This window comes from Bipolaris zeicola (genome assembly GCF_000523435.1).
Source record: "Bipolaris zeicola 26-R-13 unplaced genomic scaffold scaffold_81, whole genome shotgun sequence".
Lineage (NCBI taxonomy): Eukaryota > Fungi > Ascomycota > Dothideomycetes > Pleosporales > Pleosporaceae > Bipolaris > Bipolaris zeicola.
Window position 1 is genome coordinate 58,667 of NW_006912130.1, and position 21,871 is coordinate 80,537.

Sequence of the window (21,871 nt, forward strand, 5' to 3'; positions counted from 1 at the left end):
TAGAAGTCTTTACAAAAAGAGAAAGCATTTCGTCGTAACTAAGTCCCATCGTTGTCAATATTGAACGCCCACCCCGTGACTACAGCACCAACTAGCGCGTCCATGGCGCTGCTCTGCGAACTAGCATCCGCGGGATCGACAAATGGGCCGTCCCAGTCCACACCGAAGAACGGAAGCCCTTCATCCATTTCCCTGTTCTTCTTCCAGATCGATTGCGCATTTACGTGAATCGTCGCGGAAAACATGTCGTCTGGATATGCTTGCTGTAGCCGGACCAGGTTTCGCATAAAGGCGCCCTTGAACTGCCCACCATCAAGACCACATTCTGGCTCACAGGCATCGTGAATGACTCCATTGGAACCCGAGAGCGCAGAAATAGCTGCTCGCGCAATACGGTGTGCAGCCTCAAGAAAGTTAGTTTCCGATGGAGAGTCGGCGCGCTGGAGTTCGACGAGGCCGCCGAGTATCACGCCTTGGTTGTATGACCAGATCGTCTTGTTATTGTTCTCACAGTCTTCTGTCAAGCCATCGTTGACGGTACCGTTGATGTTGATCATTCCGCTCTCGAAGAACCAATCGTGACTCTTCATCGCCCAATCAAGGTATGTCTCTTTCTTATGCTCGACCCGATTCGCTAGATGCGCTGCAGTGCTGAGGAAGAGTTCATTCGCGATGGCATTAACGTAGTTCTTTTTCCAGCTCCAGTATATACCGCCATCGCAATAAGCGCCCCATGTCTTTGCTACTGCGAGAAAGATGCCTTCGGCAAGGTCAAGATACGGTTGGTGGTTGGTAACATCATAAGCATTGATCCAAGCCAGCGCCCACCAAAGATCGTCATCGTAGAAGCCGTCAAGCCAGTCGTGTGGGTCTGGACTCTCAATATGATGTTCAGCCTCTGCACTTGAAATGTTCTTAGTCCCATCTTTCCAATTCGGCGGGAACTTGCAACGGGGCTCGTAGGTTATCGGATCAAGTTCCTTCATATATCCGCTTTCAACATGCATAGAACCATCTTGATTGTCAGTTGTACTGTTCGATGGTTCATCTTCGTAGCCCGGTTGAGGGTTCATGATTGGTGCACGAGCAAGTGCATTCGAGAAAACATCCCTCGTTAGAGCCTGCAAGTCTGCGTCCTCGGGAAACGCCTTTGCGTAATCACCAAACGTTGCGACGATATTTCCTGCGTTCCACCATCCTGTCGTTTCCCAGAGGCCTGTGGTCTCATTATACCATGTCTGGAGAGCTGACAGAGCGAGCTTGGCGCGGGATCCTGGGTCGATATGTTTTTCACTGTCGCTATGTGCGTTAGAAATTGCTGTAAGAATGAATAATAATTGATATAGATGGCGGTAAGAAAACATTGTAAAGATACAGCTGATAATAGGTTACTGAAATTAGAAGACTTGGGAATAACTAAATCACATTTGAGACGCTGCCCGCAAACTGGAAATCGCTTGGGTTGGGGCATAAGCAGTAGTTCATGACCGCGGATGGCAGCGTCGACATCAGCGTAATTCTTTCGTATGGCTTGTAAACGTTCCATTGTTCGTGTCAAGGGGCAGCTCGTTGTAATGATACAACCATAGGGGAAAAGCAGCATCGTCTGTGCGTGATGTCTGACAATTGATCGATCGGTTCTCAAACCTGAGAATAGCAGCCAAAAAACCTTATCCGAGATCGGATCCATGGTCCAATAGCTTCTCGTCCAATATGGTTTGCCAGGTTTGTGAATTGAAGACAAAAATAGGCTGGACCAGAATTCCTTTTCGAAGACGTAACAGTCTGTAAACTTGGTGGCTCAAGGGATCTGGTCATGAAACAAAAACAACGTATGCCTTGCCAACCGAAAAAGTACACTCTGTAACACATATGAAAACTAGAAAATGAAATTGATCGAATCTCACTTCTTGATCATGCTCACAGGCACTTGAAGCGGCCGAGACATTTGAGGACCCAGACCCTGCCAGTCTCGCTTTGGCGATAGTGCTTCCAGGAGGGGTTGGATGTTGCGGGATACCCATGTGCCAGGCGGGCTTGTTAGATGCGCCAAATTTGTCGAAAAAAGTAGCGATGTAAGGATGATGAATGTATACACATTGGATACGCTGTGCTGGCGTAGCAAGAAAGTATGATCATGAGGCATCTTCAAGGGCATCTGAGATTGTGTAGAAGTCTACACCTTCAGTAAACTCCCTAGCAGATGATATATGTATAGAAAATCGAGGCACGTGCCCGTTTGTGTCAATAAGGCGTTGGATGCACACCTAGTAAGGCAGCTATCGCTTTTCTGTTAGGTCCAGAGCTTGGACGATCATCCACGAGACGACCAACTAGTGCGACATTACCCCACTCGGCGATGCGCCTTCTTGCTTTGGACGCCGGCTGACACCAACAACACGATTGCTAATTTACGGGGGATCCGCAAACACCATCGCTATTGGAGCCTGTCCAACAACCTTGCCAACGGCCCGCCTGCTGGCCTACCAACACCACACTACTCACGGAAATGCGCGCTTCATCGATGTTGCATCCACATTGAAGGTTAGAGCCATAACTCTCTTCCCCCTTATGGCAGTTAAGCTCTGGTGCGATGACGTTGCTTCATAAAGGTATCGGCCCAATTGTTTTAGTATGCGGATGCACAGCTGCTACCCTGGTTGCTGACATCAATATTTTCGTCGTTTGACAGCATTACGACTGACATGATCAGGCAATTAAAATATCGTGACCAAAGTCTTTAAGCTGTTCCACCCAGCAGTTCCCTGAACCAGGCCCGGCTTCATCTTTGAACTTCCATATCGCTTCCAGCACGCGCTTGGATGTACGCAGGTAGCCCCAGAACATGAGACCATATAGCTCGTCAAGGGTGTTCATGATCCACTCGCGTTGGGCAGAGTCTTCTGACTCTGCGCCAGCCAAGAACAACGGCCAACAGATTGACTTGAACAGTGCATCTCTCGGCTTCAGATGCGAAATGTGATGAACCACGTCGTCGGCCAAAGCTGTAAGACTGACAATAGCGGTACCGCTTGTTGGGTCGAGAAGAGGGTTTGTAGAGGGCAAGACACGTGCGAGATAGATACAAACGGCCGAACGATGCGCAGAGGCGATGCGGATACGTTGTTGAATGTCTTCGAAGGGTGATGCAGGTACAAAATCAGATGACCATACAATTGGGTCAAATTCAAGGGCACGCCGCAGCAAGACACCCACCTGCTCCTCAATGTAAATGGGGGTATTGGTTCTGGAAGGGGAACCGTGAGAGTCTGGTAGCGCAAAAGACTCCAACATGATACGAAGTAGCGGCCCGGGGCAAGAGAGATAGTTGTTCGTCTCGGCGTAACGGAGGATAGGGTCAAGTTCAATCGTGTCTGGAATTAGTGCAGGCAGCGTCGTGAAGCTGAAAGTTGAACCAAGAATGTGAAATACCAAGAGGTCTGAAAGTATAGTTTGGCGAAGTCTGCTCATCGGGCGTTGAAAATACGGCGGCTTGCCGAGTAGCTGGATGAGCTTGAGAGCACCGTCCATGTGGACTTTCCATTTATCTCGACCGGATTCTACAAGGGCGTAGTTGACGAACAATAAGATCGTCATCAGTATAAAATCAATATTAGCAGTGTTCACGGAGGTGATGCTCTTTGCAAGCAACGACAGCGCCTGCTGTTTTGCTACAAGAGAATCTCGGTAAGAGGATTTGAGCGGGCCCCCAAAACGGCTTACAGCTTGGTAATAGGCCATGACAGTTGGACTCTGTTGCTCCTGGTAGGAGGATTGGCTCATGGGGTTGCTGCTGATGTTGAAGACATGGAAGGCGGAATTGGCGACAATGATCTGCAAAAGCAACGGATAGGCAGATGTTGCCGGTATGAGATCACGAATAGGGTTCTGACCAGGCCCATCGTAGACGACCATGACCTCACACAGCTGAGTTGCGAAATGATAGAGATAGTATCGTGAGTTTCGGTCGAGATCATTGAGCAGAGGGTCTGTCAATGCTCGATGAACATCCGAAATCATCTCCCGTTCGTTGCCCGAATCCATCTGCCGTCCTTGTATGGACATTCGATAATCGTCTATTACCGAATGTCCGGAAACTAGCTGATGGCTAGACCCCGATATTGGTGACATTTGTTGCTGCTCGTCTTGTTGCTGAGAAGGGCCCTGGTTGTCCCATACCAAGGCCGACATGCCCTGGGCCTTGGCTGATGCTTCAGGCGGATTTGCGTGTGCCATGTGGTGCTGCTCCATCTTTTCCTCGTAGCACTTTCCCATCATCTTGCCGCGACTGGCGACACCGCGGTTCCATACAAACAACTTCCCATAACCCAGGCATTCGGTTCCTGCTGATAGACATTTCTGGCAGCTTGGTAGAGACCGATCGCATCTCCAACGTCGCTTTCGGCAATTATGACAAGATTTGGTCGGCAGATTTAGGTGCGTTGTGCTCATTGGATGGGAGCCATGCAAGATGTGCTGGTGATTGACTGAATTGAGTTCTACGGGGTACGGCGCGGGGTGGATATGTTCTGCTCGTGGTGGATGTGGCCTGGGGAAACAGTGGCGCGACGGAGCTAACGGCTTTGGGCTTGGCGGCAGCGGCACTTTTCGTCACGTCAGCCTCCGTCTTTACTCATTACGTAGCGAGAAACTGCAGTGGACCAATCACATCCCTTTCATCTATGGCAAAGTCGTGATCTGAGTGTTTTCTACGTTCACGTTCCACCACCACACTAAACTCCAATCAGCAGCCAAGACACACGTTCTGCGGCAAAGGGTCCACCTCGTCACGGCTTAATTCATCTACGTCAGATACACCGCTGGCGTTTAACGTTGTGCTTCGGCTGTACATTCTACATTAGGCCGCTGCTTAGAAAATGCCTTTCTTTCTCGTTACCACATCGTCCACGGGCTTTGTGAAGTCCGGTCAAACTCAAGGTATTGAAAAGCAATGGAAGGAGTCATATAATTATCGGACATCAGAAGAGTTTTTTGTGCTTCTCCATCACTTACTTCTGACAAGTGTCGCCACGAGAACACTTCTCTGGCCACCGTACGCGTCTTGCACAGTTCAAGCATGACAACGCCAACGCTTCCAACAAGCCAACCCACCTTGGACCATGGCAACCTTACACCAGCACCTCCAAACTCGAAAGACTTCGCGCCACCAACAACGTTAGAAAAGGCCGAAGAAGGCATCAATATGCCCCGCCGAGTTTCATACAGCGAATCCGATATCGAACGCCTAGGTCGCGAGCGCCCACAAGCATTTGGCACTTTTCTTCAGGAGCTGGGCTTCTGTTTCGCCCTTTTGGGCTCCATGTTCATGTCCGAATACATGATCTCTGGGTTTACCATTCTCCTGCCCGACCTCGCTCGAGAGCTCGACATCCCCACCAAGGCACAAACATGGCCCGCTTCCGTCTTTTCTCTCGTCACAGGAGCGTTTCTCTTGCCCTTTGGCCGACTGGGTGACATTTTCGGAGGTTACCTAGTCTTCAATGTCGGTCTTGTCTGGTTCATCATTTGGTCCCTTATTGCCGGCTTCTCACAGAACTACATCATGTTGATTATGTGTCGGGCATTGCAAGGATTTGGTCCTGCAGCATTCCTTCCATCTGGCATCATGCTGTTGGGCTCCATATATCGTCCTGGTCCAAGAAAGAATCTTGTTTTTAGCCTGTATGGTGCATTCGCCCCTGTTGGTTTCTTTACTGGCATTTTCTTCGCGGGCATCTCTGCACAACTCGCATCGTGGGGCTGGTTCTTCTGGATCGGTACCATCATCCTCGTCGCTGTAAGCGTAGCGTCGTATTTCTGCATACCTAAATATAAGGTCGAGGCCAATCAAAAGGTTGAGGCACCAGTCAATGTTGTCAAGATGGATTGGTGGGGCACCGCAACCGTAGTTCCGGGGCTTGTCCTGGTAATCTTCGCACTTACAGACGGGAGCCATGCCCCACAAGGCTGGGCAACTCCGTACATCCCTGTAACATTCATCTTAGGCTGGATCTTCCTCGGTGCCTTCGTTTACATCGAAGGCTGGGTAGCTGAGCAGCCTCTCCTCCCCAGTGATCTGTTCAAGGTCAAGGGCATGAAACCCCTTGGACTGGCTCTCTTTTTCCAGTACGGAAACTTTGGCGTATTCATCTTCTATGCCAGTTTCTATATCAAAGACGTTGTCGGCGCGAGCTCACTCCTCACTGCCGCATGGTTCACGCCCATGTGCATCGGTGGCTTGATCCTAGCTACCATCGGCGGACTGGTTCTACACCTATTGCCCGGTCGTATCCTACTTATTATCAGTGGAGTGGCATTCATTCTCTCCACTCTTCTCTTCGCGATCCTTCCTGCACAGTTCAATTTCTGGGCCTGGATCTTCACCGCCATGATATGTGCTACTCTCGGCATCGACATTACTTACAATGTGGCAAACATCTTCATTACCACATCGCTACCAAAAGCGCGTCAAGGCCTTGCAGGCTCTTTCATGAACTCTATTCTATTTCTAGGCATAGCAGTGTTCTTGTCACTTGCTGATCTAGCAGTGAGCGAGACAAAAGAGAGGGGCAAGAGAGAGAGCTACAAAGTCGCCTTTTGGCTTGCTACAGGCATTGCGGCGGCGGCCCTCGTCATCATGTTTTTCGGTGTCAAGATTGGCAAGGCAAAGAGCGAGTTGACAGTTGAGGAGAAGGCGGAGCTGGAAAATGAATTGGTTCGAAGAAAAACTAATGAGTAGTCAGTTGACTGGACAGCAATAGAGTACAGTAGAATTAGAACAACTTAATCAACCTGGTTTATTCCAAAAATTCGCCGTTAGTCCTTGCAAGAATCTCATCGTAGTAACTCTGGAAAGCCAGCCATCCCTTCTCAGGTGTGCCTACTTGTTTGTATGTTTCAGCTGCTTCGCTTTCCGGTATGATCTTTGGCTTGTGCCCATTTCCGGCTGCGGCTGCGTCCACTAGAAGTTGCGCCTGGCAGGTTTTATCGAGGGACAAGAACCAAAAGGCTGCTTCGTCAACTGATTTTCCTACAGTGAGTATACCGTGATTCTGTAGTATGGCTGCTTTTCCGTCACCTGTTCGTTGTCAACGGTGTCAGCACAGTAGATTTTTTAGGAAAACACACCTAGCGCATCAGCGATTTTTTCGCCTTCTTCACTTGCCAATACGATGCCACCGAACTGGTTGTATACACTGTGACTCTTGTAAAAACGCACGCTGTCTTGTGTAATCATGTCCAGCTCTCTTCCAAAAGCACTAAATGCTTTTCCGTGTACGCTATGAGCGTGACATGCAGCATGTACTTCCGGCCGTCGCTTGTGTATTGCGCTGTGAATAGCAAATGCGGCCGCATTGATGGGTTGGTCACCTTCAACTACCTCGCCTTCTTCGTTGACCAAGATCAAATCCGAGACGCGCATCAAGGAAAAATGGGTGGAGAGCGGGTTGAGCCAGAAATGGTCGGTCATGATAGGATCGCGGACACTTATATGTCCTGCGACTCCTTCGTCAAAACCGCGAGAAGCAAAGACCCGATAAGCAGCGGCAAGGTGCTGTTTGCGGTATAGGCGCTCATCCTCGAGCCTTGTAAAGGTCGGATACTTGCGTACTTTCAATGATTTGCCTGCTTTGGTGCGACCCATAGCAGCGACTGTCTGGTTGTCGATTTCCTCCGCATGGTCGACACGTACTACCCCTGCTGCCACTGATGCGCCGTGTGGATTGGAAGACGTGACCAGGCATCGATTAGAGTACAATGAAGTAGATGCGCGCCGGAACTTGAAGGGACTAAAAGCTCGAAGCAGTGGACGGGACAGAAGATAGGTGGTAGACATAATAAGTATGGTAAACGAGTGTTTGGTTCGTAGGTAGTCGCGTTGCCGGTCGTCCCCCGCATAAGAGCGTGACCATTTCCCCGCCGGGAATAACTGCAACGGGTATAAGTAGTAAGCATGGGTAATACAGATACGCACCGCGTGCTATTGGCGATTAGCGATTTCATATGTGAGGAGAGGATGTACACGGTGTGACATGGGAAGTGGGTCAAAGCCTAATGGTTGTTGACATAACCAGTGTTGTCGACCAAGCAGACTTGTCATTGAGCCTGCATAACCACCGATCCAAAAGATGGTTACATGCAATTCATGCCGAGCGGATTCAACAATTGAGAACCACACGTTGAACCCAGGTAATAACTGAGCCTCCCTCTCCTTTGAATACCGCGTTTTGATCTTGCTTTCACTTCATTAACATCCTTCAGACCAATGTCGCGCACCACTACTGCACGGCGTTTGAACAGGCTACAAGGAGCCACGAGTCACTATTTGCTTCATTATGTACCATCGTATAAGCATCGTTCTGAAATTCAACTGCCTAATATCGTCTCTGGTCGTACAACTAGCTGTATACATATATTTTGATGATGAAATAACACTGCGTAGCAACGTGTGAACATGGGTATCATGATTTCTCTCTATATCTTTATTCCAAATTAGCATCTTCCTCTCCTTCAACTTCTCCAAATCATCATGCGCGTCTTCGATAATGGACTCGGTGTTGTCACGCCTTCTTCTGACTCCATCGTGCTTGCCTTTACTGCGCCTCGCCAATCATGTATTGCCCTCTAGTCTATTCCTTTCACTCACTACTTTTGCGCTTTGGCTTTTTGCTCGCTTCGCCTTAGCTGCGCTCTCACTTTCACCGCACCGTACCCTGATCTATATAAACATTGCCAGCGGCCTTCAGTTTCGCTTCGTATTCCACTACCCAACTGAACCCACAACCACGATATCACGCTCGTTAAGACCCTCTCCTTTCCAAAGCAGCCAAAGGTTGTGTCTACTACCTAGTAAAAATACACAATGAAGTGCTCCTTCGTCTTCATCGCGCTGTTGATAGCTTTTGCTGTCGCAAGTGTCCCGGAAGACGCCGCAGCTACCTTGGACTTGGGTAAGAGAATGTCACAAAGTGGCTTAATCATTCGCTAAGAAGTACCAGAATCATCTCTCACCACTCTTATCAGCAATGGTGTGCCTCTCTCAAATTCATCTGATCCTCAAATTCGGGGCACTTCTTTGGGGGAGTCACTCGCTGGCGATTCACAGCTTCAGGAATGGTTCAACCAATTGAATGAAGCCACGCGCAAAAACGAGACTTGGTCCGCTGGACATTATGTAGAGGCGGTCGATACTGATGATTCCCTCTCCAATGCAACCACTGCTGGTGCTGCCGCCGCGAAGAAGCCACTTCCTAACCTCGACGGCTACTACCGATTCGACGTCCGCATCGGCAAAGACGCAACTCACACCGGCACACTCCGCAAAGGCCGCATGTTCAAGCGCATGTACTCAGCCTTGAAGGCCTGCGGCATCGCCCACAAAAATCCCTCAATCCCCGGTTTCTGCAGCGACGACCGCCCAGAATGTCCCGACCATTGCCGTATCGAGCAAATCGTCTACTCCAAAAACGGCGAATGGGCGACAGACTCGCACGTTGCACTCAAGGTCAAGTTCTCGTACTTTGACATCAAGCATCACCCAAAGATCCAGGATCTCGGGGTACGTACACACATGCTGCAGCGAGTGTTAAATACTAGAAGACACGCTAACGAAACAATAATAGTTCCGCATCGTCGCCCGCGTCTTCGAACTCATGACTATGCAGGGTAACAATTGCCTTTTCCACGACTTCCCGTGGTCACGACGGACATTACTGTGCAGCGTAGCCGACAAGGTGGAGCTCGCTTTCCCCATCAACGGCGGTCTGATCCAGGGCGTCCTCAACGTCGAGCTTATATGGAGCAAGAAGACGGGGAAAAACACTTTCACGTGTCAGGGCAACACTGAGGGTGACGTCGACGCCATGATGTGGACCGACTTCCGCGACCCCCTTTCTGAGGCCATGGCCTGGCCCGCGAAGCAGATCCTGCCCTTTGTCTTCTGTGCAGAGGATAATTGCTTTAAGCAGGACCTCAAGATTGGCGAGCCGTGGCATGAGGGCAAGGGATGCAAGACTCTGGACTGGCCGGTTGGATGTGATCCGGATCTCACGGGGCCATCTAACCCAAAGCTCAATTGCCCACCACCAAGACGCCAGTAAAAGGTGTCCTTGGTCTTATACTGGAATCGCAGCACTTTCCTCGAGAGATAATGATAAGGCGAAATCCAGATTGATATGGTGAGATCAAGGCGAGATAGGATGGTCAATTTGAGGTGTGGATTTCCTTTGCGAATCTGATGGGCATTGAGCATCACTAGTTAGTTACCCATGGCTAGTACCTTAAGAATATGTGACTTACATTCCATCTGTTTGCGATCCTCATCCCGTGACTCTACCAATACCACTGTTCAAAAGGACTACACACCTTATTATCCTCTAAAAAACCAGCGCACTAATTACATCCCAACCATCTTCTCTGACAACTCCCGTATCTCATTCCAACCGACATCAATGCTCACAAAAACTATATGTCTGCCTCTGCCACCCCTCCTCACTCTTCTTGACAAAAGCACTCCTCTCACGCATAAGCTTCAAGCGATGCTCATTCGCCTCTTGTACAGTCATCGGCAGCGCAAACTTGTCCTGTTTGAGATATGCGCGCACAAAGTCCATGAGTTCTTCTGGGAGCCGGCATTCACGGTTGTTAGTGAGGCCAGGCCAACCGAGCTCGACAAGCAGCTCGACGATATCCGGGGGCAGCTCTTCCAGCGTGGCTTGTTGGGCTGGTTCGCTGGACCCGAAGATGGACTCTGTGTACCAGCTCATCTGCTGGGGCGGGATGTTCGCAGTTGAGATGATGCGTTTTGTAGGATCAACGAGCCACAGGGCGATGAAGCGGCGGTGGCCGGGTTTGGTGGGGTCAATGAGTTTGAAAGAGGAGACGCGATGCTGGCTATTTTTTTTGATTTGTCAGAATTGAGGGAACTCGTCAGCGACATGGCATGCACTTACAAGACATTGGGAAATGCTAAAAGGCGTCCCTGACGCGTCTGAACACTACCGTAGTTTTGTAGACGAGGACCATTGCCGCACCCCAATGCGGTACCGTAGATCTGCTCCAGCCAGTGGTATGCATCCTGACCTACTTCAAAATCCTCCTCAATGCCCTCGGGGATCTGCATGCGGAATGAGAGGCTGTCATCAGTTATATTATCACTATCCAAGTAATACAAGGCAGTGGCGCATATCTTTTCGTTCATCTGTCCCTCAACGTGCCATCCGCCAACTGGAAATTCCGGCTTTTCCGGCGTCAGTTCGATCGAGGCCATCTTGACAATGACCTGCAGTCCAGAAGCAGCGAATCTTTCGGCCAGAAGTTGACCAGCTTTCGGCGCATAATCGACCTCTTTGAAAGGAATTGCTGGTATCTTTGGTTTCCGAAGCGTCTCCCATTTGTATTGCATGTAGTCTTCTTGGCGTCTTTCTTCACGACTGGCGTAGAATTCTTCGTCATAGCCTCTTTCCACAAGCTCGCTCATGTCGACATCTTCATCAGCACAAGCCTCAATGTTATCAGGAATCCAAAGGTGCATTTCCTCATCGCTGCAGAAGATCCCAGGTCAGTTTATTACTAAAGTAAAGAACACCAATTGATGACTAACCTGACATCCTCTGGCCTATCAGCCCGTGGTGCAAGGCGACCGGCACCTTGACATTCGCCATAGTCAGTCGCCATCCGTAGACATTGATCCCACATAGGAATTGATGTCTCTATCAATCTCTCGATTATGCGATAGATATCCGGGTATTTAGTAGGGTGAAGGTTATTGATATAGCTAGTAAACTTGACTTTGCCACCTTCCCCGAAGGCCACGTTGGCTGGTAGCCACTGGTATGTATCTGACCAATATTCTGCCGGAATTCGATGGTCAGTGGACAAATCGTAATTTGGGAAGGATGGCTGGTTTGCGAGTGCTGTTTCGAGAGCATCGGATTCTAGTTTAGGGATAATGTCTCCCTTGCCAGCCCAACGCCTGATGGCGTCAGTCACACCGACTTTCTCTGCTCGGAATCCGCGGCTTCGGCCGTAAACAAGTGGGTACATTGAAGGATGTATCAAGTCCTGTACCATATCGCCCGAGTTGGGATGCCAGTCCGGGGAAGATGCACAATCAGTTTTGAGTTTGTCAAATGCAATGCGTAGATCTTCCTGGAGGCCGGCAGGCACAATGACATCAGATTTGGCAATTGAAGCTGATGCGTCGAGTGTAGGGATGATTCCAGTCAGCTCAAAGTACTTTGCTTTGCTGCGAAGTTCTTCGATACACTTTTAAGGTCAGCTGACGATCTAGATTCAATGATGATGATGACCCACACTCTGGAAAGTGGCCTCGTCCATGATATTTGTTAATCCGCATTCGAGGGAACTCGGGTTCTCAAAGACGGGTGGCCCATCGTCGTTGGGCCACATCTGTAACTTCGCGTAGGTTGCCAAGGTCCAGAAGTCGGCGTCCGGGACTGCAAGGGCTTCTTTGCGCCACTTTGCTACAATATCTTCGTCGAAAACTTTCCGATGCCAGTTTTCCTTGTCAGTCAGCTTTTCCATGACATCCATCATGGCAAGCTCTCGCACAGGCACGAGTTCAGACTCAGTTCCGGTACAATCGACGTGGGCGCCTATGGGATAAAAAGGGAATCGACTATTATCTAATATCCTCAGGGGACGTCCAAATCCAGGGTATTCATTTTTTGGTGTTGAGAGACTGTTCGAAGTATCGTGCGCCATGTTTGGGTGGGAGCGTAGGCGATGAGCGTCCTGAAAGCGAACGCAGATGATGAGTCTGTACAGAGATGAATGGCAAGGTATTGACGGAATTTATATCAATGCTGTTATATGGCCCTATGCCTGTACGCTGAGTGGTGTTGCTACGCTAGCGCAGGCAACTCTGGTGCTGCCTGATGCTCTAGGCCTGGTGCGGGGATTGAGACGCTTTGGTGCTTTTCGGGGCTAGCACTGGAGTACAGCTGGCAAGAAATTATGCATGGTTGCAAGACGGCACAAAGAATCAATGGGGGTAGGTGGTCCATATTCCTAATTTGAGGTATATCTGCTGGATGTGAGTGTAGTATATGTTTTGCTACTGAAAAGAGGCAGTTTGAAGTAATACATCAAAGAATGGTGCCTTCCGCCTAGTAGCACCCCTGACTTGTGCAAGTTCTCTCTTGGCACACCCCCACGTCATCATGACTCGAGCTGGCAACCCCCACATATGTACGTCTATTTGCATGGTGTTAAGCGACATAATCCTTTCCCTAGGCAGCACCACTACTACTCTTAAGTAAACGTCCATCATCCACCTCCTCATCATGCCCTCAGGCAAAACCTTCCCAGCAATAACAGGAGGCTGTGTCTGCGGCACAGTGCGCTACCGACTCCTCACCTCGCCTCTCTTCTGCTATGCCTGCCACTGCACCGACTGCCGTGCCTTTAGCGGCAGCGCATTCGGCCTGTTCCTCAAGATAGAAATGTATAATGTCAAAGTCATATCGTCCACACTGCCAGCGTTTGTCAAGATGAATAATCGGCGCGGGGACGTTGAAGTACATGCGGAATGCTCCACATGTCGGGTGCACATGTGGGTGACGAGCAACTTCCCTGGTGAAGAGGCTGTGTACGATGTGAGGGTGGGTACACTGGATTTCCCAGATCTCATGGTGCCCGATCTGCATATTTTTGCCGAGAGTAAGCTGGGTTGGATACGCTTGCCGGATGATGCACATACGCTGCCCAGGGGAGGTGATATGCACAAGTTGTGGCCGAAGAGCAGCTTGGAGAGATTGGAGCAGTGCAATAGATGGGCTGATAGGGTGAAGAAGAGGAAGCGTGCTGCGTTGGTGGAGTCACAGGCGACTGCGAAGAGTACGGAAGAAGGAAGCGGAGAGGAAACTGGGGGAGAAGGAGATAAGACACCTACCGCTCTCGAGTTCAGCAATGAAGATGACGAAGAGTTTGAGAAGAGGTTCAAAGAGAAGGAGAAGATTTTGCTAGAGCGGCTAGAGAAACTCCAGCTCAAGTTGAAGGAGGAGGAAGTTACAGCGGGCGAGCAGAAAGCAGTGGAGTCTGCCGAAACAGATGCAAAATAAGTTCAAGTCAGTTTGCAAAGGAATGGTTGGGCGGGCACTAATCATATGGACTTAAAAATATCACGGTGTGTATCCGAAATCCTTGGTAGATTCGACAATAATAATCTACATAATTTACATCAACCCCTAGGCTGTAGCGTTCTTGAAAGCATTCCGTACAGGCAAGAATGTCGGTATACTACTTTTCAGTGCCGGAGCTACACCTGATGGCTCAAAGCTTGACCGCAAGCCGTCGTGCATCTGGCCTCTACTTTGCAGAGCTTCCATGACCCGTCCAACATCGTTGCTCTTCTCAATCTCATACTCTTCAGCCGAGAGCAACAGAGTTTCTCCCCGCGCCCTGTTGATCTCCAGAGGCTCGTGCTCGATGGCATCAGGCCACTTTCCGGCCGCATAGAGGGCGTCTTGCATGTCAGCCCATTGCACCGAAACGCCATTGAGCGTGTAAGGTCTGACAGGGGTCTTCTTGAGGGTCTTTGGGAGAACCGAGCGAGCAATGTAGTGGTCGCGAGATTCTGCTTGGGCCTTTGCGTCAAAAGCCTGCTCAAGAAGGTCGATTTCACTTCGCTGTTGAGCGAGAAGTTGAGCATCCATTTCAAGATCTGATGCGGGTCGAGAAGGGTCTGGGTTTTGAAGTGCCTCGTCCAAAACTCGGGCTTTAGACCTTAATTCGTTCAACTTTGCCTCCGCACCTGGCTCTTGAGCAGGCGCTGCCTTTTTTGTGAGTTCTTGTTGCAGCTTCTTGAACTGTTCAGCTTTTCTGATTGCATATTGCAACTTGCCTAACCGAGTCTCGAGAGCTTCCTTGGTGGCCTTTAGGCTCTTCTGGTCGGCTTCACTCTGGTGATGCCTCATCTTGAGCTTCAGGTCCATGGATCGTATTTGGCCTTGCAGCCACTTGACGTTGTCAGTTGGCTTTTCCTTGGCCAAGCTCGCATTGGCTAGTGCATCAATTTCCTGCCAGCGCTTGTCTAGCACAGCAGTGGCCTTTTGTTCACGTTTTAGCAGCTCTTCTGCAGCCTGAATGCCATGCTCTTCTTGTATGCGCAGCACCTCTGCTAGATCAGCGCTCGTGTTGGCCCGCTGGTCCATAATCTTCTTGATGCGCTGCTTGCGATCCATAGAAACCATTTTCGGGTTCGTCTTGTCCCATGCAGTCTCGTGCAATTTCCGGAACTCACGCAGCTTGCGGAAGGCGCTATGGCCCTGGGCAGAGGTGGGAAAGGTAACGACACAGTGAGGGACCCATTCGTCTGGGCGCAGGGCAGGCGGCTTCGAGTGCTTGCCAATGAAGGGCAATTGGTCGAGGTGATGGTTCTGCAGATAATCAACAGCCAATCGATGCAGTCAGTGTGGGCGCCGTACGTCTAGTAACTCTTGAAGTGAGTAGATGACCTGGTTGGTCTTTGTGTTGCGGAAAATGTAGATTATTTCGCCATGATTTGCCGTGCCTTCTGGGTCCACCACGTCGCGCAGGGTGTAGGGCTTAATGGGGGCATTCACATGCTGTCCCGTCGCCTGGCGTCTGGCTTTTTCATTGACAACCGTTTGCAGGCGGAGGTGCTTGGGGTTTGACTGGCGCTGGACATAGGCGGCGACCCGCCTCTGCAGCAATTCCTCGTGGACGGGTGTTGTGCGTTTTGCAGCGGGGGCAAAAGAGATGGGCTTCAGCGGCGGCTTATACCGGAGCCGGGCGAGTGAGCGAGGCATGGCTGCAGCGAGTGTGGTCGAGGCAATGGGCCGGCAGACAGGCCAACGGTGGGCATGCCATGGACCCAAGCAAAGATGCGAGAATCATTGGGATTCGGTGCACGGGCCCGGTCCTGCGCGGAATTGCCAACGACTCGTGTGCAGCGCGACTCCTCCGCGTGCCTATGTCTGGTCGCAGTCAGCGTTGACGTTTACAACACACATGTATTATGGGCTGCGCCGATGCCATTGCTGATGCGCCTGCTCTGCCGTCCCCGCCCTCCCTCGCCCTCCACCATGCACCCATGAGACACCTGCTGCTGCTGCACTCGCTTCTCACCTGCCCGTCTCCGCGACAGGCTGCCTAAACATGGCCGGCGATCCGCTCACGACGGCTGGCCAGCCCGACCCTCGTCCACCACGCGAGCGCCCGTGGTTGCTGCCATACGTGTGTCAGACAGCTTCTGCCTATGGTTGACGTCGCTAACAAGCCTCCAGAACCGCAAGCTCCGGCATCTCCAAGGCATCACCATTCGCAACCTTACTCTGACCCCCAGCACTACAAAGCCACGCGGAAAGACTATTGACGATGAAGCCGTCCCCAGCACCTTCAAGTCGCCGGCAAAGGCGCTGGCATTGCGTGAGAGCAGGGGCCTGGCGCATTCCCGCTCATCCAGCGACCTCACCTCACCCGACGATGCCGTGCGGCGCAGCAATGGCTTGCGCGACCCCACGACTCCCCAGAAAGCAAATAGGCCGGTGGCCGGGAGGGGCCTGCGTAGGCGCTCTACAATGGAGTGGACCAATGCGAGCCCATTGACTCGCCAGAATAAGCTGGAAGACATCACTGCTGGGCGCATGGCCGACACCTTCTTCTCGCTGCACGTCGAGGACCGGACGGACCCAATTTACATTTCTGAGGTCGTCGACAAGGCTATGAACCCAAACTTCAAGTTTTTCGATCTTGGCCCCTGTGGACCGGGTGTCACGCGATTGGACACGCTCACAATCAGGGTGTGGGCTAAGAGCGAGACGATGCAGAACTGGCAATACCTGCTTGACTATACTGTACAGTTCCGGTCGCTCCAGTTCATTGGCAAGACCCTTGAAGGCTTCAGACACCCTCTTCCACAGAACTGTGTGCTCTTCTATATGACGGACGGCATCTATACTAGCTTCACAGACCTACCAGTGCAGCAAAGGATGCGACCAGAACTTCTTGCACCGCCCAAAGAGAATCCTGATGGTCGAGTGCTTCCATCTTCCTCTTATGATGCCCTCATGAGACTATCGACGCTCGACGACTGCATACAAGACGCACTGACTACGCGAGACCGGATTGCTGACGAGATTGAGGGTATACTCATATCGAATAAAGAGGATATATTCACAGTGGAATCGGTAGCTGAGACGGAAGAAAGCTTGCGGACAGTGCAGGCCGCGGTGACAGCCGAAAAACGACGTGTTGCGGCTGTGCGAAGAAGACGTGACGAGCTGCAAGCCAACATTCTGGACCGGCGAGAGAAGATGAAGGCTGGGAGGGAACAGCAATTGAAAGCGGAGAGTGAAATCTCTGAACAAAGAGCCAATATTGGCCAGACTAAAGAGCTTTTGGAAAAGACTCTAGAAGATATTACTGGCCAACGACGAAGGGTGTGTGAAGACTTGCTGAGAATATTCCCGATCGAGCCTGTGCCTGGTAAAGCTCTGACGTTTACAATACGGGGGCTTTTGCTGCCAAACTCCATTTTCGAGGATGCAAAGGAAGACGTTACTTCTGCAGCACTGGGCTATGTGGCCCAAGTTGTCAATTTGCTCTCGCCCTATCTGTCCGTCATGCTGCCGTATCCGGTATCGTTACACGGGTCAACGTCGACAATTGATGATCCACTGGCTATTTCACAGAATCAACAAAACCACCAACGTACCTATCCCCTCTACATGAAGAATGTCGTGAGGTACCGATTTGAGTATGGTGTGTTCCTTCTCAACAAGAACATTGAGATTCTCTCAAACTCGCTGGGACTGCGGCCACTGGACATCCGCCACACGTTGCCAAACCTCAAATATCTGCTGTATGTGGCCACGGCCGGCAAAGGCGAACTACCAGCTCGCAAGGCGGGCGGAATCAAGGGCCTGTTGCGACAGGATGGTGTTCTCTCGCGAAAGGGAAGCATGGATAGTACCATGACTGCGAGCAGTGTTGGCACGCCCACGATTGAAGTGAAGAGGAGTCTGGAGATTGCTGGGAAGAAACTAGAGCAGGCTAATGGCACGCCTGTACATGGTATGGGGACACCGCAGCACAAAACTAATGTGCATCCTGGAAGTCGGCTTAGACCGTTGGAGTGAGCGTTGGGTGGCAAGCAGCGTATTCATGTTGTATGATACGTTGTAGCGAGGTAGGCCTGATGACTGTTTAGGTATGCATAGCGAGGGTGGTAAACCGGCGATCACTGTATTTTTATATTAGGCTAGTCTCCGATGTCCTTGATTTTTTGTCCGATAGTAATGGCCATTATCCTGGTCATGGCTTTGTGCTTTGGCTAGTATTACCTACAAGTCCCTTGCACTTGCATGGCTCGTGGTAGACGGGCGGGACTGTTGCGGGCCGGGCCTCGTGTCCGGGCCTCGTGTCCGGGCTCCAGAAGGTCAAGTACTCACGATTGTGTCTGGGCCATAGGCATGGCAGTTGTCAAGGGAGGATTTGGCGATACCGATGCTGACATAACCTTACCCCTGGGCGGCATCGCGTAGGAGTAGTCGATCGGCGCAGATGCTTCGTATTGCGCGGGAGTGTCACGGGCCCCACTTGTGGCCGGGAAATTGGCAGGGAAAGGAGTCGGTCGCCCGACGACAACTTTTGCTTGCATCGTCTGTGCCCACAATAATAACTCCGGTGGATTGCTGGCGGCCTCACATTCCTTGCGTCCAGCATCTCTCGGCCTTGGTCTCCTTTGCACGTGGTTGTTTGGACGGTACTTACATTCGCATATATAATCACGGGCTTACCCAATCCTTCCCGCAAACCCTTGTGCGCTGCCCTCCCGCGATTGCTTATTACTTCGGCTTCACGATGACGGAACCGTTTCCTCCGCTGAATGGCGGACTGCCGCACAATCCTGCCCCTCAAAGCGCACCCAGGCGCCGAAGGAAATCAAGTGCCCTCGGCGCTGACGTCCCTGGCGATGTTGACGTCCCGTCCCTGGCCACATATCGATCTGTCACCCCTCCGCTGCACAGCCCAGTGACCATGGACTCGGTATGTGTTGTACCCTTTTTCTGCACAAAATTGCCATGACGGGGAACCCCACGTGTAACTGACAAGCCTGTCAGAAATCAGACAAGTCGGGACGCCGCTCAAAACGAAAGACGACACGTCGATACCTCTCAAAGGCAAAGCGAATGTGCATTCGGCACACCTGGTTGCTCCCTCTCGTCCTCACCCTTACCATTGTATCACTATACCTCGTCTACCCTTACTCGTCCAATCCGCTGTCGGCCTGTCTCTTCCTGTCATACCCACTCGCACGCGACGACCCCCTCATCCCCGCCCACGTGCGAGCCGACCCCAATGCGCCCCTACACTATGGCAAAGGCGGACGGGATTTCGCTTTCGTCGGCTTCTACACCATTGTCCTGAGCTTTACCCGCGAGTTTTGCATGCAGCGTCTCATCCGCCCCATTGCCCTTCACTTTGGCATCCGCAACAGGGATAAGCAGTCGCGTTTCATGGAGCAAGCATACACTGCTCTTTACTTTGCTATCTACGGTCCATTTGGCGTATGGATCATGTCGCGTACTCCGGTGTGGTACTTTAATACTACTGGCATGTACGAGGGATTCCCCCACCGAACCCATGAGGCAGTCGTCAAGGCGTACTATCTGCTGCAAGCTAGTTACTGGGCCCAGCAAGCCATTGTGCTCATGCTGATGCTCGAGAAGCCGAGAAAAGATTTCAAGGAACTGGTAGCGCACCACATCATCACTGTCAGCTTGATTTGGCTCAGCTACCGCTTCCACTTTACCTACATAGGTATTGCTGTGTACATTACCCACGACATTTCCGACTTTTTCCTCGCCGTAAGTCCTGCGTTTCCGTGATCAAGCTGTAGAATCGACATACTGATATAAAAAAATGTAGTCGTCCAAATGCCTAAACTACATCGATTCTCCGATTGTCACGCCGTACTTCTTCGTCTTCATGCTCGTTTGGGGATACGCCCGCCACTACATCAACCTCAAAATCATCTGGTCCATCCTCACCACTTTCAAAACCGTCGGTCCCTTCGAACTCAACTGGGAAACGCAACAATACAAGTGCTGGATCAGTCAATACATCACCTTCGGCCTCCTTGCTTCCCTACAAGCCGTCAACCTGTTCTGGGGCTTCTTGATTTGCAGGATTGCATACCGCTTTGTGGTGTACAAGGATATGGAGGATGATCGTAGCGAGTACGAGCCGACGGATGATGAGACGGAGGCAAAGGAAAAGTTGATCAAGGAGGATGGTGCGGACAAGGAGACGAAGTCGCAGATGGAGAAGGTGGAGCAGATGGCGCCTGTTACGCCTGCTCCGGCGCATCCGGTGGCGGTGGAGCAGGATTCAATTGGGTCGAGGGTTAAGCAACGGAAGAGTGGGAAGCATTGATTTTGCGCATGGAAAGGGGATATATGAATGGCGGTGATGATGGGAATGAATAGGATTGGGTTTGTGGGGGATTAAAGGGTATTTAATGGTGACGAAGGGGGTGTCTTTTTTCTTGGGGTTGAAGATGACGAGGTTTGGTGTGCGGGAAGAATGGCAACTTAATGAAGGCCAAAAAAAAAGGAGGTGGGTTCTTTTTTCTTCTTCGTTACATTCGTTGCAAGCACGTGGTCTTGTTGAATGATTGAATGGAACAGGTGGTGGCGGTGTTTTTTATATGAGAATGTAATTTAGAATTCGGACATAGTGGCATGTTTAATTCTTTGCTTCTCTTGCGTTGCTGGCCTTGGTGGGATGAGAAATGTGGATATGGGGGGTATTTCGATTGGCTGGTACGTTTTATGGAAGAGTGGTATACTCGGTGGTAGTTTTTACATACGTATGGTATATATTGGATATGGGCGAATACAAAAAGCGAGTACAATGCATGTTATGCGATTCGATATCGTTAGAATATATATGAGCAACAGATATACACGGAGTCATCACAACATGAAACAAAGCACTGAGTCATATCGAACTTGAAGTAGAGTTAACCATTTGAATTACCAAAACAAAGAGAAGAGACCCTCTATCTACTCGAACAAGAAAAAGAAAAAAGAAAAATCCTGTCTACGTAGCCAGCAAAGCAAATCTTTTTTTTGAAAAGAAAAATGCTCTACCACATTTCGAACCGTCTAATTTCTATTCCCCTTTCCATCGCTCTCCCAAAAAAAGAAGATGTGAGAAGCAGACCAAGAGAGAATAGAAAGTTGTTTACAAGTTGAAGGAGGAAAAAAGACAGACGTCCATCCGAGTCGAGGAAAGAAGAAGAAAAGAGGTAGAGGTGTGTGAATGTATGACGACAAAAATCCGGTAGGTAGGTGTGGTATGTCGGGGGGGTATCGTAGAAGAAGAAGTAGTAGTAGTAGTAGTATAGTAGTTATGTCGTCAATATTTCGTAGTCGTAGACTGTCCTTAGACAATCAGGAGCTTCTCGACCTCGTGACTGGGGTTGCGCTCGCTGACGCGGTTCCAGGCGGTGAAGGTGAGGGCGCCGCAGAGAGCCCACATGACGGGGACGGCGGCTTCGGTGGCGTCTGTGAGAGGAACGAGTTAGAATAGATGACCGGGTGGTGGTGTTTGAAGAGTGAAAGATAACGTACTAGGTCGCTCGGCTTGGGCGGCCATTTCCATCATGCGGGCAGCGCTGCTGGAGGAGCTGGAGGAGTTGAAGCGCACGGCGGGAGTGACGCGCTTGGCTGCGAAGGCAGCAGTGATAGGGGCGCGGGTGGCGATGCGGGCGAACATGGTTGGATTTATTGGGGTGTTGTTTTGGTGGTTTGGTGTAGAAGAGCGAGTGTTTATATATATATAAACGGGGGCCACGTATGACTAGTAGAAGCGAACG

The 21,871-nt window shown here is 50.7% G+C and overlaps 12 protein-coding genes across 12 annotated transcripts; 6 read left to right on the plus strand and 6 right to left on the minus strand.

Moving 5' to 3' along the window:
* Positions 1 to 38: 38 nt before the first annotated feature.
* On the minus strand, positions 39 to 2,555 carry COCCADRAFT_5345 (glycoside hydrolase family 76 protein; the record flags this gene model as incomplete). The annotated part of the gene is made up of 2 exons (XM_007714425.1): positions 39 to 1,299; positions 2,506 to 2,555. 2 exons carry the CDS (start codon positions 2,553 to 2,555, stop codon positions 39 to 41), a joined length of 1,311 nt encoding a protein of 436 aa, XP_007712615.1.
* A 154-nt stretch (positions 2,556 to 2,709) lies between these two features.
* COCCADRAFT_26553 (uncharacterized protein) lies at positions 2,710 to 4,236 on the minus strand (the record flags this gene model as incomplete). The annotated part of the gene is made up of 1 exon (XM_007714430.1): positions 2,710 to 4,236. The coding sequence occupies one exon, from the start codon at positions 4,234 to 4,236 to the stop codon at positions 2,710 to 2,712; it is 1,527 nt and encodes a 508-aa protein (XP_007712620.1).
* An 841-nt stretch (positions 4,237 to 5,077) lies between these two features.
* Positions 5,078 to 6,739, plus strand: COCCADRAFT_97126 (uncharacterized protein; the record flags this gene model as incomplete). Its single annotated transcript, XM_007714455.1, has 1 exon — positions 5,078 to 6,739. One exon carries the CDS (start codon positions 5,078 to 5,080, stop codon positions 6,737 to 6,739), a length of 1,662 nt encoding a protein of 553 aa, XP_007712645.1.
* A 58-nt stretch (positions 6,740 to 6,797) lies between these two features.
* COCCADRAFT_26555 (uncharacterized protein) lies at positions 6,798 to 7,837 on the minus strand (the record flags this gene model as incomplete). The annotated part of the gene is made up of 2 exons (XM_007714431.1): positions 6,798 to 7,078; positions 7,129 to 7,837. 2 exons carry the CDS (start codon positions 7,835 to 7,837, stop codon positions 6,798 to 6,800), a joined length of 990 nt encoding a protein of 329 aa, XP_007712621.1.
* A 1,413-nt stretch (positions 7,838 to 9,250) lies between these two features.
* On the plus strand, positions 9,251 to 10,100 carry COCCADRAFT_97059 (uncharacterized protein; the record flags this gene model as incomplete). The annotated part of the gene is made up of 2 exons (XM_007714456.1): positions 9,251 to 9,559; positions 9,624 to 10,100. Coding segments are annotated over 2 exons (786 nt in total), but the record flags the coding sequence as incomplete, so codon positions are not given.
* A 348-nt stretch (positions 10,101 to 10,448) lies between these two features.
* On the minus strand, positions 10,449 to 12,726 carry COCCADRAFT_97087 (uncharacterized protein; the record flags this gene model as incomplete). The annotated part of the gene is made up of 4 exons (XM_007714457.1): positions 10,449 to 10,893; positions 10,953 to 11,543; positions 11,603 to 12,267; positions 12,316 to 12,726. The coding sequence occupies 4 exons, from the start codon at positions 12,724 to 12,726 to the stop codon at positions 10,449 to 10,451; spliced, it is 2,112 nt and encodes a 703-aa protein (XP_007712647.1).
* A 49-nt stretch (positions 12,727 to 12,775) lies between these two features.
* Positions 12,776 to 12,952, plus strand: COCCADRAFT_97097 (uncharacterized protein; the record flags this gene model as incomplete). Its single annotated transcript, XM_007714458.1, has 1 exon — positions 12,776 to 12,952. The coding sequence occupies one exon, from the start codon at positions 12,776 to 12,778 to the stop codon at positions 12,950 to 12,952; it is 177 nt and encodes a 58-aa protein (XP_007712648.1).
* A 355-nt stretch (positions 12,953 to 13,307) lies between these two features.
* COCCADRAFT_37094 (uncharacterized protein) lies at positions 13,308 to 14,084 on the plus strand (the record flags this gene model as incomplete). The annotated part of the gene is made up of 1 exon (XM_007714459.1): positions 13,308 to 14,084. The coding sequence occupies one exon, from the start codon at positions 13,308 to 13,310 to the stop codon at positions 14,082 to 14,084; it is 777 nt and encodes a 258-aa protein (XP_007712649.1).
* Positions 14,085 to 14,210: 126 nt separating this feature from the next.
* Positions 14,211 to 15,794, minus strand: COCCADRAFT_37095 (uncharacterized protein; the record flags this gene model as incomplete). Its single annotated transcript, XM_007714460.1, has 2 exons — positions 14,211 to 15,401; positions 15,450 to 15,794. The coding sequence occupies 2 exons, from the start codon at positions 15,792 to 15,794 to the stop codon at positions 14,211 to 14,213; spliced, it is 1,536 nt and encodes a 511-aa protein (XP_007712650.1).
* Positions 15,795 to 16,143: 349 nt separating this feature from the next.
* COCCADRAFT_26560 (uncharacterized protein) lies at positions 16,144 to 18,125 on the plus strand (the record flags this gene model as incomplete). Its single annotated transcript, XM_007714432.1, has 2 exons — positions 16,144 to 16,221; positions 16,272 to 18,125. 2 exons carry the CDS (start codon positions 16,144 to 16,146, stop codon positions 18,123 to 18,125), a joined length of 1,932 nt encoding a protein of 643 aa, XP_007712622.1.
* A 724-nt stretch (positions 18,126 to 18,849) lies between these two features.
* COCCADRAFT_26561 (uncharacterized protein) lies at positions 18,850 to 20,424 on the plus strand (the record flags this gene model as incomplete). The annotated part of the gene is made up of 3 exons (XM_007714433.1): positions 18,850 to 19,035; positions 19,110 to 19,856; positions 19,918 to 20,424. The coding sequence occupies 3 exons, from the start codon at positions 18,850 to 18,852 to the stop codon at positions 20,422 to 20,424; spliced, it is 1,440 nt and encodes a 479-aa protein (XP_007712623.1).
* Positions 20,425 to 21,438: 1,014 nt separating this feature from the next.
* On the minus strand, positions 21,439 to 21,771 carry COCCADRAFT_37099 (uncharacterized protein; the record flags this gene model as incomplete). The annotated part of the gene is made up of 2 exons (XM_007714461.1): positions 21,439 to 21,560; positions 21,627 to 21,771. 2 exons carry the CDS (start codon positions 21,769 to 21,771, stop codon positions 21,439 to 21,441), a joined length of 267 nt encoding a protein of 88 aa, XP_007712651.1.
* Between the last annotated feature and the right edge of the window lie 100 nt (positions 21,772 to 21,871).